This window comes from Labrus mixtus, chromosome 15 (assembly GCF_963584025.1).
Source record: "Labrus mixtus chromosome 15, fLabMix1.1, whole genome shotgun sequence".
Classification (NCBI taxonomy): Eukaryota; Metazoa; Chordata; class Actinopteri; order Labriformes; family Labridae; genus Labrus; species Labrus mixtus.
In genome coordinates this window covers 4,938,572-4,956,806 of record NC_083626.1, presented here as the reverse complement: position 1 = coordinate 4,956,806, position 18,235 = coordinate 4,938,572, and the positions used below count along the sequence as shown (strand labels likewise).

Here is an 18,235-nt window from a genome sequence, read left to right as displayed (position 1 = left end):
AATGAGCACATTAAACCTCAACACAACAGACCTACACATTGATAGGCTGATAGCTCACGTTTAGAGACTCCACGGTCCTCTATCCTCCCACACAGGATGTGGACCAGCCTTGCCACCAGTTTACTGAGCAGAGGGAAGTCATTCACATTGTAGACATTCAGATCCACCGGCTCCGACGCCACTTGTCTCAACTCCGCTTCATCAGCGTTCTTTACACCTGAATAACACAGAGTTTTTAAAGTGGTTCAATCGGTGAAGCACAAGAAGAAAACACAGATAGCAAAAAATGCCTTTGAGCACCGAGCAATGAGAACATGTCAGAAACTGCATTGTATAATATCAATAAAACCACATCAGTTTATTATTGGTTACACTCCTCTAAAAGCCCCGTGGCTGTATCAACAAACAACATTTTTTATTATTTACAGTCGAGTGTGCACAGAAATGCAGGTGATGATGGGACTGCATAAAGTAAACATGAGCCCTCAAAAGTGCCAGAACAGGGATGGGCTACTTTAATTACCAAGAGGGACACATAAAACGTTTAATTTAAGGTTACTCTCAATTAGACAAGAATAGTTACTTTTCATTAATTGAACAAAAGGGAAAAATGTAACGATTTCATCAGAATTGTTTATAGAGATGGGACAGATCCGATCTAATATTGTCAACAGGTCCAATATTGACGCTATTTACGTATCAGATGTTGGACTGAAGGTGCTGATCCACGTCACCGATCAAGAAAGACATTTTAATTGTACAGTCTCGCTTTGAAGACATTCAGACAGAACTGCAAGTTCCCATAAATATTCTACATCAAGATGACAAGATGAAACAGCTCCATCTACAGTATATGATAGAAAGTACAATTATTTCACTTCAGATTATAATATTTAATTTGAAAACCTTACTGTTGTTGCTGCTTCCTGTTTGTATGTGAAGTCAGCACAAAGTTCAGAAGCATTTTTTTGGTAACATTTGAATTTTTATTCTTTTATTTATTTTTGCTCTTTCAATAAGAAATACAATACTGGGTTCGGCCTATGTGTGTGTTCATGTTCATTAAACGGAGTGTAAAAACTTAATTTCCCCTCGTGGGATTAATAAAGCATAAATTATTATTATTACTACAGCTTTGTGTAGCCTTACACATGATACCAATAACAACAATAACATTAATTATTATTATTTTTTAAATCGGGTCATATGTACCGGAATTGTATCTGAATTTTTTAAAAAAGTGGACCAATGCATCTGTGAATGTTTTTACATTAATCAGCAAAACAACATTTAAGACAATTTGAGCTTCTTTTTCAATGCAATGAACAGACTATTTACTGTTCTTGAAGTTTATTCTACTACTTTCTACTTTTATTTTATTTAGAAATGCTTCATCAGGGAATTTTGCATGTAAAAATTTAATTTCTTATTTTCTAATGCTTCTACTATTTGATTTTGTTGTTGTATTTGGCAACTTAGGTTGAAATACTTCACGGCAGATTTTGTCATATTTTCTAAATGTTTACACTTTAACATTTGAAATGGACTCACAGGCTGCATTAACTGATAAAGGAGTCCACATGTGGCCACAGTTTCCCATCCCTGTGCTAGAAGATAGCTTTTCTCTTCAGTCTCACCTACAGCGATGATCTCCACACCGGCGTTCTTTAGCCGGTTTGCCGCAGCAATGGCATCATCCTGAGATTTCCCATCAGTCAACAAGACCAGAAAAAACGGTACGTCTGCCCTGGCACCTGCCTCTGGCCTCATGTTCTCCTCCATGACATGAAGCAGTGCCTGACCTGGACATAAAACAGTACATATATTCTGCTGTGTACATCATGTATTTATCAGGAGCTAATGTTAGAACAAAAGATGTCAGGATTGAGACACAGAAACAAATGAGCACCATGTTGTAAACGTTTGATGTGTGTTTACCTGTAAATGTGTTTCCTCCTTTATATCTGAAATTCCTCACCGCCTCTAACAGCTGGTCTTTAGTGGTGAAGTTGTTGAGCTGCCACTCTGTGCGTGGATCTCCACTGTACTGGGTCAGACCTGGGATGAATCAAATATTGTACAAGATTAACATATTTGTTTTGTTTCTGTGTGACATGCTACTGTGTTAAGTGAAAACACATCTCATTCACCTTTTAAGAGGAAAAAAATAAATATTGAGCTCATGATGTAGGCAAGTGATACTCCATTTTAGACCTTTTCAATCACATGCCTAAAAATGAAAAAGAAAAGTAGGTGCAATGTTGATTTAAGGTCAATCATTTTAGAAAGAAGATGCTGTATGACTGCTGGCCAATGACATGCTGTATCGTAAAAACAATGGCGTGAGGAGCAGCTTAAAGATGATGAAAGGTAGGAGTAACAGAATGAGGGATGAAGTTCAAAGGGTACGTACAATTTTAGGCTGAAGTAGTGGCATGACTTGTGTATCAGTCCTACAGCTTTGTTGGTTCCTGCCTGATATCAAGTGAGTACAAGGTGGTTGTAAGTGTTTGCACGCTGGCTTTAATGGTGTTCCTTGCAAGTGATTGGCTGGTAAAAGGTGGTTACTTCAGGAATGATAAGTAGTCATTTAGTGGCTGTCCTGACTGGTTTCTGGGCTTAAAATAAGTGATTTAAGGGTGTTCCAGGTGGTTGCTGTGGTCATTCTCTGAGGTGTCTAGGTTGACTCTAAAGTAAGAACCTAGAGTGTTTGTTTAAAGTACGGGGGTTTAAGGCAACAGTAGCTTGGCGATTATGTCGCATTCCCCAAGTACAGAGGCTGTAGTCCTCGATGCAGCGGCCGTGGGTTCAAATCCGACCTCGGCCCTTTGCTGCGTCTCACCCGCCCTCTCTTTTCTCCCAACATTTCCTGTCTTCAGCTGTCCTTTAAAATAAAGCCAAAAATGGCCAAAAAAAAAAATGTACGAGGGTTTGACTGGGGTGTGATTACAAATAACTCACCATAGGAGGACCAATTGGTCAGTCATCATAAACATTTTTCAAAAAAAATCAAGCCCTAGCTTGCAATAAAGTTGTCATAATAATCTAAGTTACAATATGGTGGTATATAAAAACATACACATAGTTCTTGTCATGACCTACTGTATACAACTCTTCAATCCCTTAACATTCAGTTTGAACGATAATGTGAGAGAAAGTTCCCACAAACTCCAACCCTCACCGATTTGAATGTGGTTTGGTCCGATATGAAAGGGTGTCATCAGGCCCTCCAAGAAGTCTCTGACCCGTCTGAAGTTGGTGCGTCCGATGCTCCAAGAGCCGTCCACCAACAACATGACATCCGCTGCTGCATTGCTCTCACACTCAAATGGCCTCCTCGGAGATATACCTTGATTAAAGGCAGAACACATTTGAACAAATCAAAGAACTGGGTATATTCTCTGTCATTTGTGCACGCTTTTTAAATGGGGAAACAGAGAGTTTTATGTATTAACTCAGGCATAAAGTGGATGCAGGTGTTGAAATGTGGGCGTGTGACGACTATGTACATGTGTCGACATGGTGCAAACATGAACAGGAGCATGTTTCAATGCATGTGAATATCTGTGTGTTCCCCTTAACTACGAATGAGAATGAGAATGAGAGAGAGGACACATGCAGCCCTGCAGCGGAACAGGACGGCCTGTCATTATCCTTCCTTCTACCTGTCCCTCCCTTGACTGAACACTGTCATCACATTTCAAACCGACACTTACTGCAGCTCTCGACTCTTGTTCCTAACTCTTTAAAAGAGGAAAGAAAATAACAGCCAGACGTTCTGATAACAAGCTTAACTAACTGAAGGAAGTTGTGATAATCATTACTGTAATGTTTTGGTTCTTGAACGTAACAAACGTCACAAAAATAAGCAATTAGAAGTCTTTTATTAGTCTAACACCGGAGAGCAGAGGTTACCTGTAACTGGCTGGGTGGGGAACGTTGTCTTCCGGGGTTTCTCCTCGGCTGCTTTGCCCTGCGTCGTCCCCTGCTCTTCTTTTTTCTCCATCTTTGTACGGTCTCGTTCCTTCTCTTTCTTTCTTTTTCTCTTTTCTTTAGGGTTTGTCTCTGGGGTCTCATCAGGGAGCTGAGAGGGGGTTTCTTCAGCTGGGGGATCTGGAGGAGAGCATAAACAGGAACATGAGTGAGGTTCTAGTAAGATAAACATCAATTGATGTAGGGAACAGTTGAAGCTGAATGTGACAGGAAATCTTTTTACATCAGATCTAACTTCAAACATATCAAAGGGACACGTGAGAGAAACATTATTTCACTGTTAACACATAAACACAGGGCTCCAGGCCTACCTTTCTTCCATCTCGTTCCAACTTTTATTTCCTGTGTTACACCTACTGCAGCTGGTCTATTATTAATGTGTGTGTGTATTTGGCTCAAAGCGTTTCGGTGTAAGCGTTCATAAATACTGTATACTACACATAATATACTCGTGTGTTCTGGTTTGATTTTAAATTTGTGTTTCTGTGCCACATAGTGTGATAACGACAAGCCATGGAAGACCAGAAGCAGTTGTAAGCCAGAATTAGTAAAGAAAAAAAACCTATAACCTACAATATTTCATAAAATATCAAATATCCTCTGATAATATAAGTTTGGGTGTTATTATAACTATTTTTTGTCACCTTTTTTCTGTTCTATAAATGCACTGGATTTTTGGGAAATTATAAAAGAAAGTAGTGAGAGTATTTTGGGGTGCAAATTCAGGAGGCACATCTGACAATACAGCATGGAGACGGATTCACAAAAAGGGAAAGCTCAAATCCTTAAAAACAGGGAAATCTCAAAATGATTAAAGGAATGACAAAGCAGCAACCTCCAGTGTTGAAAAATGAATCTGATCTGGAAGTGCAGAATCTTGAGCGTCAGCTCGCTCGTTAAACTGAAAGTTATGTTGAAACAGCATTTCTAACATTGCGAACCGCCCTGCAGTAACTTCATCCATTATTGTTTACAGTCTGTGTGGATGACGTACATAGAGGAATGCAGTTCCAAGAGTTTTTATTATTAGTGATAAAGCTAGGAAGTGAATGTGATGCAATGCTTTTGCAAATGATATCCTGGGGATAATACCAGTTAATACCAGTTAATTCAACAAGATACAGACTCTGCTAATCCTGCCTGAATGTGCCACACTAAAACATAGGCGTTGGGGTATCATTTCTAAAACCTATGAGGGCCACAGAAAAAAACTGCTGAAAATATAATAGGGTAGTGGTGCAAGAAAGATTAACGTTTGGAGGATAATTAAGGATCACAACCACTCCAAATATTTTGATTTATCTCTGCTGAGTTCAGGAAGACAGCTGCCTGAATCATTTACTAAAAATCGTTACTATTCCTATTCTGAAAATAATTTTGACTTTGACTTTTTTTCTAGTCTCTTAAATGGAAGACTTGAACAACATTTCAGGATTATATCCTTGTGGTAGCATGTTGTATGATTGTCTGTGATAAAATAAACTTGATTTAGTCAGACAGTAAAGTTCACATTGAGTGAGTTTTTCTCCAAGCAATGTAGATTACCCTCAACTATGTTATATTTAAGGACATTCTGACTGGACTTAAATTGTGTTTTTTATGAAACAAATGAAAACAAGGATTTTACAGCTGAGTTGTTGATTCCAGTTTATCTCAACATAAAACTGCGTACTTTGTCCCATGTTGTCCTCTTCTCAAATGACTTCTCATATGGAGGCACCTGGGGTATTACTATGTGTTGGATTTGGCCTGAGTTTCAACTTTTCTTGGTCAGGATCAAAAGACATATTATAATTATTCCAAGATGTGTGTCTAGCATGCCTCACCTGCAGTAGTAGCAGCAGCTGTGGTTGTGGGGTCTGGATACAGAACTGTTGGAAGTCCCAGCAGCGCCTCAGTTACGTCGTCCAGATCTCCTGACCCGGACCCGCCTGGCAATATCTTCTTCCTCTGATCTCGGCTACCGCTGCGGATCATTTCCTCTTCCCGCAGACCCTCCACTGGAAGAGAGAAACAGCAGCTATGGATTATCTTTTACCTTAAGTACATGCATTTATATTTTGACTGATATTTGTAGCAGAGTGTTTATAATCAGTGTTGTTGTTACTTTCACTTATCTTACAAAGATTTGTTCCGACACTTGTTATCACACAAATCACTTTGTGTAGGCATTAATCACTCAAGCAACCTAATAATCTTATATAATCACTTATAATAATCCAAGTAACAAAAGTGATAGTAAATATGGAAATACAACAGCATAAGAACAGTACTTACTGTCAGTGAACTACTTAAAAACCAGACTGTGGTACAACCTCCTCTATATCCGTCAACAGTAATTGCCTGTTCCACTGACAGCGCTGTCAATAGGCCTGCAAAGACACTCTGTGGTACTGCTGGGTTTTTATTACTGAATATTAACTTTTACTTTCTGTAAGTCCTACAGTTAAAATAAAAGACTTGTGTAGGCTAAAACAGGAGTTTAATGTGGCAATGAACTAGACAAGGCTGCACATGCCAGATGCTAAAATCGGTTGCACTTCCAAGTTTAAAGAATGCTGCATTTGAGTGTTTTCATGAGGTTGCTGGTGTTATCCTGCTTACACCAATATACATTTGACATATATTGGATTAAGTTTATTTAATAAAGTTTAAAAAAGTGAGCGCACACTTCACCACATCAGCTGTTACAGCACAGAATATGAACAAAAGTCATGCCAGGTGAAACTGCTGACACTGACAGATTTGTAAAATATTGGTTTTCCCCGGCTTCTTGTGTTAAATTACTGCAGGGCTCTCCGAGTGCTGATGATGCAAAAGCATGACTGGACTGTTCATTATCTCAAGAAATATGTTTTTGCAGATTACATTTGAGATTAGAGGGATAAAATTGATGCATGAGGTGAAGTTAGAGCATGTTTGCTGGTTGGTATGTCCTTTTAGCTCTGTGCTATGTTTGATTTCTTCTCTATCAAACTGCTTCACCTGTCAAAAGAGCTTTGCCCTGAGTTAGAAGACAAGGTCAAAAATGGCAAATTGAGGGTGAAATTTCCGAGGATGTACTCGACACAGTAACCTACTATCATTAGCATGGCTCAAATAGAGAACTGGGCCCAGAGGGGGTTAAAGCAGGTGGGAAAGGCGAAGACGCATCAGGAAGGAATTCCCAGACTGCAATCATTCCAGCATGACAGCCGGTGTTGCGATTTTCCGAGTTAACATGCTTTTCACTCTTGCCTGGACTTGCTCCACCCGACACAGTAACCTTATGTTACTAGCAAGGTCCGCGAGCAACAACGGGCTACATCAAATATTATATAATTCAGAATGATCACTACAGAACAACAATAGATGCCAAAAGTGAAGTTTCTTGCATTTCAGGGGGGAACACTAAACAGAGATTCATGACGGGATTAACAGACAATGTCATAGGAAATGACTGCAATGAGAGAGAGAGAGTTAGAGAGAGAGATGTCTGAAACAATCCTAGGGACAGCAAGTCTGCAGATTTGTTGATTATTCCTACTTAAATAAGTGACACACCATAAAATGTTGTCTTCCCACAGCTTTTCTCCTCATTCAAATGAACTTACACACTCTTCTTTTTGCAAGCTGCCCTTCCCTAACTGCCCAACAGCGTGAGTAGAAAGCTATAACATAATGTGTGATTTTGGTGGTAAGGTTACCTTTGGGAAGTTGCCTTTACAACCCAGGAACACATTTAACTCATGTAAGTATACACTTAAGTTCAAACAAAACCTATTTTCAGTCTGTAATTCTGCTAAGGTAGTATTTATACCCACACACTCAGTGCAGAATGTGTGTGTGTGTGTGTGTGTGTGTGTGTGTGTGTGTGTGTGTGTGTGTGTGTGTGTGTGTGTGTGTGTGTTTGTGCTTATTCATCTATTTGTTCAGATGGGGCGTGGACTAGGAGGAACCAGTGCAAGCTCCAAAAAAAGTGTATGAATGTCAAAAATGCATCACTTCCTATTTAATGACTTTGTTGTCTTGCCAATGATATCTCAAAGTACCAACTGAGTCAACAGAAGCTTAGAGAGTCTTTTTACCTCAAGTCACAGAGATGTACGCCTTACAGTTGACTTTGAAATCTTTCAACTGTAGATACAAGAACTGTAGCTTGTTTGGGAAACACTGACTGAGCTGGATTAAAATGTATAAACCAATTTAAAATCATCATTCTGAGTGTGCAGGACTAAGCTTTCAGATGCTGTAAGAAATGCCTGTTTTTTGTTTTACCTCAAAATGGGATTTTTAACTCTTATTAACACCTCCCTTTGTTCAGTATTTCTTCTATACTCCTCTTAGCCAACATTACATTTTTTCCCACTCTCATACTGTGTTTCTTACTGGTGAATCGTCGCTTTGCAAGAAGTTTCTCTGTCGTCCCATTCAGAACAAGGACTTGGAGGTTGTATTCCTGACTGGAGTCCAGTCCTGCCACCGTTGCCCGACCTCTTGTGGTCGTCAGCATCAGCTCTGGCTGTGGCACCTCTGGAAAACAGGAGAGAAGGTTGATGAATGCTTGCCTCCAAACTATTAGGGATTAAGTCTAAAGATTATTTTGACCCATAGAAAGAGAGACAAAGTCGAGGTTTCTTGCATCAGTTAAGATAATGTTTACTCAAAAGAATAAAGAATAAGCAGGAGGGGGTGACACTGAGATACCAATGGAGTAGTTGGAAAAGTTCTTGTTACAAACCAACAACAAAATTTGAAAGTAACAACCATGGCTCAAGGGACTTAAACTCTGCCCAAGGGCTCTACTTAAGGTAAGACCACAAGTTATTAACATTCAGACCTTCTTGTTGTTAACCTCTTTGAGAAAGGACATTTAAGACACATCTATGTGCTGCATCCAGGGAGAATTTGTCCACAGTCAGAGTTGATGTTCAATCACTTAAAAAACAACCTGAGATCTATGAAGCTGGCTGAATGGAGAATTGGCCAAACTCATAGCTACAAATCATTGAGCTGGACTTCAATTATTGCTCCAAAAATTGAACCCTTGGGATGGTCCCAGTGAGGGATCGATTTTTCTGATGGGTTTTGTAAGAATAACCATGCAGGACACCATATTCTAGTTTGACTGGTGTTCAGTTAAACAAACATCGGTAAAGACATGTCTTAGTGGGCTCATAATGCATGACAAACAAGACATCATCCAACACAGCAAGCTAATAAAAACCTTCATATGCATAAAACATAAACAGCAAACATAGAATGACATGAACTGAAGACACAAACAGCCTCAGGGAGTGTACTTCTCTTTCCTCCTCTTAAAGAAACCCCCCCTGCCCCCTTCCAGATCAGATTCAGATCCTACCCCTCGAGTCTCATGTTGGACTGAATTCTTCCTCTAAGCCCCCCTTCTGTCTCTCTTTTAAACAAGCCCAGGCTTAGCTGCACATTGTGGAATGAGTGATAAGAAGTTGACAAAGAGAAAACAATGTTATGAAAGAAGGGCAGGAAGAATCAAAGATGATAAGGAGGGAGCTGCATTCTTATCCAAACCATCGCCTGTGGAGCAAGAGAGCTGATACTTATAAGCCATCAGGATTACAGTGAGATAAAAGGCACTTTGAGAGGAGTGAAAACACAGGCTTCTAATTCAGAAATATACTTTTATAAAACGTTTATGTTCAGATTTTTTTGGGGATTTGTGAAATGCATTTTATTTCTTGACCTAAATAGTAGAACAATTCTGTTGTAAAAAAAAAGTATGACTCAATTTTAATGTTGAGGATTATTAATACTAGTATTAATTAAGTATTGGTCATAGGCCATGCAAGTTCTTAGTTTATTTTTAAGAGAGCAGTGAGAGTGAGAAACATCTTGTTCTGCTGTACGTTCTGTAAGGACGACCAGATGTCTTTGATGACATAGATTATGCTGAAAACCTCAAAAACACCTAAATGTGTGTGCAACGATGGAAAGTAGTGTAAATGTTTTTAAAAGTTGATGGTTTTAACCCTCAGTACCCTTACTTCCTGTGACTATGATTTGAGCTGAAGTGACTTCTAAAAAGACTTTATCCTCCAAAGCAATGCAATGTTTTAACTTACCGGTACATGTTTTTATACTATTCTGATGCAGTCTACTGCGAGAGAAAGCTGCTCCTGCTTCTGTTGGCACCATGACACAAACAATCCAGTCTCTAATTTAAATGCAGTAAATAGTGATCTCAGAGCAAGACTGTTATTTGGCTCTGGCAAAAGTTCTTAAAGTGACATATTTCCAGGAACAAGAGTTCATACACTTTCCCAACCTTGCAAAGAAATCCCTTCATTGCCACTACCTACGGTGCTGTGTCGATGCCTTCCCTTTTGAGAAGGTGGAGTGTATTCCTTGCAGCTAACTGAACATCTTTTTTTTTTTTTTTAAATGATGGCATTTTGATTATAATAATTAAATTTAGAGTGAATTAAGTTAAAGAAACAGTCACATAAGGAATAACCAGGGTCCTTCACATTTGTGACTCCACTGTTTGAGCTCCATTTCTGTGAACAATTGCCCTAAAACGAATGGTGGTCCTGAAGCCAAATAATTACAGCTCAAGGCTAACGGTACTTAAAATGATTTGAACAATGGTGGACACACCCTACCTTTGGTAATCTTGTGTTGTTAATTACCAAAATTGAAGACATACTTCTGCATACTGTATCAATTACACAAATATGTTGGCAACGTTTCAACATATTTATGCAATTTAGATGGTGCCGAATAGTGGCTTTTTGTAAAAAATATGCTGAGTCTGTTTTTTCTTATGTACTGTAAAGCTTCTGCAATTCCATTACTATTATTAAAATAACAGAGACTGACTTTTAAACACGTGGTATCGAGTTTCAAAAATGCTGACAATCTTAATAGGTTGTATAGGGCCTGTGTTGGATTATCTACAATATGAAGGAGTTAGCTTATGGATGGACGGATTGCTTTCAAAACTTTCCCACAACTCACCTGAGATTGGTCTCACTCGGACCTTGTAGCCCTGAACAGGTCCTTCAGCCTCCTTCCATTTCATCTGCAGTCTGTCTTCAGACAGCACTGTCAGCTTAAGACGACCTTGACAGTCACAGAGACAGAGAAAACAAAAATTCAGGTTTTAACGTGTATGTGTGTCTGGTATACTTGAGACTTGGGTCAAGAGAAAGAAGGAGATCATGACAGTTTCAGACTTTTCTGAGATCAAAGAAACAATCTGTGCTTTCTTCTCTCCTCCCATTCTCCAGGGCGGCCTCACTTCCTTCTCCTTAAATCAAATCAATCTCTTGTTTTCAGCATCATCTGCATAATTTCCAGCAGGGGTTTCCCAACAAGCAGCGTCTTTCATATTTCTATCCTCCCACCCTCGGACTATCCCTCTCTCCAGCTGCCCCCTCATCCATCAAAGCCTGCCCTGTCCTCTTGTCTGGTATAGAAACAGGAACAGGACGTTTGTTGGGGACTAGAGGGATCAAAGGGCATGTCAGAGGAACGTCGCAGAGTTACAGATGGAGAGGAAGATGGGCGGGCAAAGAAGACAGAAGAGTGTAGACATGAATCATAGAAGGTTGTCTTCATCGCTTCTTTTCAGCGTATGACCCTCAATAATGTGTGTGTGTTCCTGTGTATTTGGGCCAGGGGCCCATGTAGGGTCCCCGTCCTCTTGGGTGCCCGGCAAAGGATCATAAAGGGTCTAAATGGAAATTTAGAAAGAATGAGGTCAAGGTCTTACATATCCACTGACAAAAATAACTGGTTTTGACCATTATTTTTCAGTTTAGTTTCTTGCTAACCCTTACCTTTATGAATAGTTTGATTATTAATAATAAAATGAATGTTAGGAGAAAAAAATCAAAAGAGGGAATCGGTTTAGCTCAGTTGGTAGATCTGATCTCTTTTTCTATCACATCTTCTGTCTCTCTGTAGTTGTCCTATGTCATAAAGGCCAAAAATAATCTTAAATATAATGCTAGATGTAAAGAAATGGTCATCAATTACCTAATAGATCATCCTGATCATCAGCCTGAGCTAGAATTTAGATTTTTAAAAGTGACCCCATATGAATTGAGAATAAGATGGTGTTCAAATCCCTCTGTTGTTCACTTACAAACCTCTCCTTAGAACAGACACTTACAAGCAGTTGATTGACATGTAACAAACAACAGTGTAACAGAGATGATTTTCTAGACCGTTAGGTCCCAACCTCACCACCACATCTAGCTGTGTATGTGGCATGCTGCAATTTAAGATGTACTCAAAAGGCACTATACCTTGGCCATGGACCCCCGAGGAGAGCAGCAACAGGACACTCAGCAGCAACCTCAGCATGAGGCAGAGAGATGATGAAGATGATGATGATGTTAGGTACAGAGACATGAGTGGAGTCTGGTAACATGAAAGAGAAAATACCATACATACATGTTTATTTGATAAATCATACATACATGTAACATTAATATTGATCATGCATGCAGTGGCTAATTTGCTCAGTAGAAGAGTAAAAAAAAAACAGCTCATTGCCAAACTAGCTAGATGAAGCTGGATGGCATTTTGTCTTCTTTTGATCAAAAACTTAACCTGCAAAAGTTATTATGTGACCAAGGAAGCAAATCAATAAATTAATGTTTCAAGCAAAGTTATTAAGACTTGTGATTAAGGACTCTTTTTCTTATCAAAGCCAACAAAAAATCTGAATAATTTTCCTCATCATTCACTGTATTCTGGTATTCTGCGGACAGATTGGGATGCTACTATGAAAACAAATCATCATGCTGGAAGAAGTTAAACTACATCAACAACATAGAGTTCCTAAAACTTCTTAAGAGAAGCAGTTTGTTAAAATGGAAGATCAAATTGGGGGCACAGATGGCCTAATGGTTTGGTCGCGCCCAATATTCGGGGGCTATAGACCTCAAGCGGGCAGCTCGGGTTTGAGTCCGGCCTGTGGCTCCTTTCCTGCATGTCACTCCTCAATTGCTCTCTCCCTGGTTTCATACTCCATCCACTGTCCTATCCAATAAAGGCAAAAAGACTGATAACATGCCTTCTAGAAACTAGAAATTACATTGGGATAAATGAACCAAGCAGGATTACTCAGTTGCCAGATAACTTCTAAAACAGCATTCATACTTCTCTGCATAGTAATGACTGGATGGAAGGAAAAAGACAGTGTTGGACAAAGGGACATTAAGTTACAGTAGAGAAGTAGTGGTAAAAAATATATTAGTAATATGTAATATGTCATTTCAGTCATGAACTACACAAAACAACATTAACAAAAGTTATTCTAATTACTTTGCAAAGATTCATGTCTTTGAAAGACCAACAAGGTATTGTACAACTTAGTTAAACTGGACAGCAAGATAAAAAAAACGTTTACTAATTATTTTTCTTTGTTTGCCAAACAGCACAAGAAGACAAATATAACGTTGCACCAACAAATGCAGCCGGTCACCTTTTCCCATGGGAACTCTTTTATGGCTGCCACAAAGTACAGGTGCTAGTGTTCGTCCACATTACAGACCCTCAACTTCACACAGCTAATGACACACATATTAACAAACACGCTGCACTTTAAGAGCCCATAAAACTAACACACCTCTGTCTCAGAGGGACAGCAGTCAGCACCACGCAAGACTTGCATGTCTTTAGTTCTGATTTCTTTAACAGTGCATTACAGTGGACACTTTTCTCTTGAACAGGAAGACTATTTGAAACCTGTCCAGCATATCATACACAGCAGTTTGTGTTGACATTTCAATGCCCTGACTTGAACAAAATAAAGCTGAATGTGTTCAATAAAATGTAAACATGCTGGAGAACTGCAGGGTTGGAAGTTATGTAGGCAGATGCTCTTTAGTAACCAAGGGCATGATGTCTAACTTCTCCTCCCAGTGAATACGAATATTGTTCAATAAAATGAAGGAAAGAGAAGAACAAAGCGAGAATCAAATGTCTGGTAGCTATGTTATTATACTGATATTCCTAGATCTATAGCTAAAATGGCGAGAGAACAAGGGAGAGTGAGAAAAGCAAACATTCATGCAAACAGAAAATAACACCTTAAGTCACAGTTTAGCAAAAAAAAATTACCACCAGAACATTACATAAATAGAACATCTATTTAAAGTGTCTTCACTTCAACTGAGGAATGAGCTCATGTCTGAGCCCTCTTCTCTAGATCAACCTTATGACTAGACGGACCACCGCTGAAGAGAAATTTCCATCCTGCCTTAAGGCTCTTCAGACACAGATATACAGCCATCATGTGCAGGATGTGACGTGTGACTGTATCACTCTTCTTCTATGTTTTACTCATGTTTCGTGTTTCTGCTTGCCTGAATGTTGTCAAGTGTTTGAGCTGGAACTTGAGCTGCATGTCGCATACCTGTCTTAAGGAAAAGGCTAGTATTGTTAAGACAATGCCTATGTTTCCTCTTTTTGCCATACCCCATTTTTAAATACTTGAGGTATATAATTAAGGTGCATTAACAAATGTATATCAGAAACACAGCACTGTTATAGATAAACCACACTTATCTTTACGCTATTTGTTTAAATTAACCGCATATGCAGCAGACTTTCAGTCCAGTTTCCTCGGCCAAAAACTCAATAATAGTAACTAGGGATGCACAGATGGATCGGTTTTACATCAGTATCGGCTGATATTGGCCCTGCTGACAGACATGGACAGAGGAAGTCAGTTGTCGGTGAGGGAGTCTTCCAGCAAAAGTAATGAAAAAAAAAAACATTGGTATCACAATCAGCTGAATTGTTGTTGCTTCCCCCCCCCCCCCCAAACACAAATTCAAAATCTGTATTTCCACAATCTGTGTATCTCTAATAGTAAAGATTATGAGCCAACATGTGGACTTTATTATGCCAAACTCTTGAGTCTATTGGGAATAACTCAGTTTTTCCTTTATGCACTGGTGAAGAAAAATCATTTCACTTTCATCTGCAACATTTGTTGATCATTCTTTGGAATTTAAATAATAATATACAGGGTCAGTATCTGTCCCTTAAAATGTTTTGAAATGAATGTTGCATGGCTTGAAATAATCATGTCTGGCATTATTACAGGATGATAAAAAAAGCCACATTAAGTATGCTAACACTACATATTCTTTTGACTGTTTATGTGATTTAATGCCATTCCTTCATGTATCATTTGTGGTGATATGCACCTTTAACACATGTTTTAGATGCAACACAAGTTTTGAGTAGCTTCCTACTATACTCAGTGAAAGTTTATACTTTGAGGAACATGGTATTGTACTGTCTGCATCTGCCTGTTGACTATCACAAGAGAGCCAACTTCTTTGACAATCCTACTAAATAGAAGAGTTCATGGTATTTGCAATAAGTTGGAATAAAATATTGCATATATTCCACCTGCACTCGACCAAAATGAGCAGGAAAATAGCAGAATCACATTTATGAGCACAAAAACTAACGTTGTCAAATGTAAAATATGGCTCCATTAACCAGAGCTGATGACTGTCTGATGTCTCATACTTTATCTCTGTATCAGTGAACTTCAGTGAAATGATTGTGGTCTTAAATTAGCTTCAGACATCTTTTCTGCCCTTAATGTGAGCTCACCTGGAAAAAATGACACCACCAAGAAGAAGCTTGAACTCCACTGAACCTTTAAGTTACTCAGGTGGCCTATTAATGAGTTTAAAAGGCGAATTGAACTTATTCAACTCAGTAGCCTACACAAATGTTTAGCAGCAGGCTATTAAAGTCTATAGCGTTTTGCTAAGTACCTGTTATTTAATTGCTATTTATGTGTTTTGCGTTTCGCTTGTTACTTGAAATAAGTAAAAGAGACTAGATATTTTAATTCGTGTATTTTCAACAATTACAATTAAAACCCGACAACATTTGTTTAAATTTAAATGTATAACTTCAAGACGTTGTCTACTTAACTGTTCACTCTTCTCGTGGAGGATTTTTAAAATAAGTTTCTAACAATGGAGGGCAACTACTCAAGATAACGTGAACTTTTGACTTTGTTTCTCCCCCCACAACACAAGGTGGAGAGCGCCAATAACAATAGTTTAGCTAAAAAAAAAAGCCTACAGTTATTGTTTGTCGCCGTCTCAAAGAGCCAGGTGAGGTTCTTACCTGGTTGCTACCTGCGTGCACGTTCCTTCCTTCAGAGACTGAACACGAGCATTCCAGGGTTGGGATGTCAACACGCGCCAGTTCCGCTTGATTGTGAAGGCAGCTCTTTGACATCAACTTGTATCTGAACTGCTCGGGGTGAAATCCGAGAAGCGAGGCCGTCCCGTAGCTTCAACATGGGCGTGGCACTTCAGAGGTTATAAAAACCTCCATACTGCAAATTCGACCTGTTTCCACTCAGCACACCTTGATTAAACGCAACAGGGACTAGCTGCTGTCTGGTGCACTCTGAATTTAATCTGCGTCATTTGAGTAGAGCTTTGTTTTCCTATTATTTTCTATGATACCTGTGAGTCTTTACAAAGTGGACTACATTTGTTGGAAGTTACTTTCGTGACTTCATGCGCAAGATGCTTGTGGAAAAAGGGGCTTTACACCAGATGCTTATTTTCCATTAAATCTGCACTATACAGGCTTAAACAATTTCCAAACAGCCAAGTTGGAACTTGACCCTACTACATGAATTCTGGCTAGCAGGTCACCCAGGTGTTGGTTATATAAAAGGTTATTTGTGAAATCTAATCCCCAATGAGCAAAAGAACCCTGGCTTCTTACAGCAAAGATAGCATCTGTAAGTCATAGGCATGACTCACAGATGTTAAATGTCCAAGTGTACACTGTAACACTGTTATCTAAAAGTTATATTAAATTACAGTATAAGAGCCAGGTAAAAACACTTTTTGGTCCACATACAATAAAAAAAAATGTCTTGTTTGATTTATTTTTCATATGCCTGGCACTTACCGTAGTCTTAAACTTTGACTTTATTTTTGACATTTAGACTATATTCTCAAGGTGCAGGGAAAAAAACATTCCTCCTTTTTGTTATGCCTGGTCTTATCATTTAAAATAAATTAAATAGAAAGTAAATGCAGTAGCTTTTTCAACTATCTTTTCCAATGGTAAAGGAACTTGAATTAGAGGAAGACCTGTAGTGGCTGCAGGATGACAATCATCAGGGTAATACAAGATAACCTCTACAACGATAGCTCGAGTTAGATTTGCATCTTGACTTGAATAAAACCTATAATGAAAAGAAAGAGGGAGACAGGTATGACATTTCAAAGTGTGCTACACATTAGTTTTCACTGATTTATTTGAAATGAAAAACAACCTCTTCTTTGTATTTCTTACTGAAGTGCAACAATGCTGCATCTTACAGAAAATCCATAAAAAACATTCAAATAGGTTTACATTTCAAAAAGCTTTGAACTCAAGTAGTTTCAACAGCTTATTCAGTCAGAATGAATTTTAAAAATAGCTCTCAAAAAGAAGTCTTCTCGACTGCTGTGAGGTTAAGAAGGCACATCAAGGTACAGTCTTTTCACATCTCTTCAGCTCATTGCTTGACTGAAATGAATCATTTATTGACATTAGCAGCACAGGCCTTTGAAGTAAGTTTGGTTAAAAGTTCTTATTGAAATTCTTGGGCTACCAGACCTGGTCAGAAGATATTTCCACAGCGTAACACGTTTCCAGCAAAGCAAAATGGCCCACTAGATTTAAGGTGTCGGTGTGTCCCTTTTTTTCTCTCCATACATCACACTTTGTTGACATTGAGATGTATTAGCTACATTAGTGAAGCTTCCCTAAGGCAAAAGATTCTTTTTGTGAACTTGTTGTGTCAAGTCCACGGTGGATGTACAAATGATGGTCCTTGTCTGGACTGAAAACATGATCGGAGGAGGTCCTTGTCTGGACTGAAAACATGATCGGAGTAGGAACAGCGTAACAGAGGCTGTTCCCTCTCTCTTTTTGGCAGTGTTACCTGAACATATGTAGTTTTTTTGAAGGCTTTGACATCACAGATCAGACCATCTGATGGAAGTAAAGGAACGAGTGTTATGAAGCCATTCTAGACGTCATCGGTGTGCATCCTTTGATGTCAGTGCAGAGTGATCTCTTGTTCCTCGTCTTCTTCAGCAGCTGAATCGTTTATCTCTCCTCCATTCTGCCGCAGTAAGGGCAACTCAAGCTCTGGGCTCTTACTGTTGAGCTGCCTTAAAGAATGACCTTTGCCTGAGGGAATACAGGACAAAATTGTTAT

The 18,235-nt window shown here is 39.0% G+C and overlaps 2 protein-coding genes across 2 annotated transcripts in view; one reads left to right on the top strand and one right to left on the bottom strand.

The window, feature by feature from the left end:
- The window catches only part of LOC132990158 (uncharacterized), a 411,085-nt gene that overhangs the window by 338,466 nt on the left and 54,384 nt on the right, over positions 1–18,235 (top strand). The gene's annotated exons all lie outside the window — the stretch shown is intronic.
- LOC132989525 (collagen alpha-1(XX) chain) overlaps positions 1–18,235 on the bottom strand; it is a 44,723-nt gene that overhangs the window by 18,768 nt on the left and 7,720 nt on the right. The window contains exons 10-20 of the mRNA XM_061057215.1: positions 18,075–18,207; positions 16,129–16,297; positions 12,267–12,381; positions 10,972–11,076; positions 8,362–8,505; positions 5,820–5,993; positions 3,916–4,113; positions 3,182–3,349; positions 1,939–2,058; positions 1,638–1,802; positions 59–217 (exon numbers count right to left, since the gene is read on the bottom strand). Of these exons, the coding sequence (XP_060913198.1) occupies positions 59–217; positions 1,638–1,802; positions 1,939–2,058; positions 3,182–3,349; positions 3,916–4,113; positions 5,820–5,993; positions 8,362–8,505; positions 10,972–11,076; positions 12,267–12,381; positions 16,129–16,297; positions 18,075–18,207 (1,650 nt within the window). The remainder of the gene's footprint in view (positions 1–58; positions 218–1,637; positions 1,803–1,938; positions 2,059–3,181; positions 3,350–3,915; positions 4,114–5,819; positions 5,994–8,361; positions 8,506–10,971; positions 11,077–12,266; positions 12,382–16,128; positions 16,298–18,074; positions 18,208–18,235) is intronic.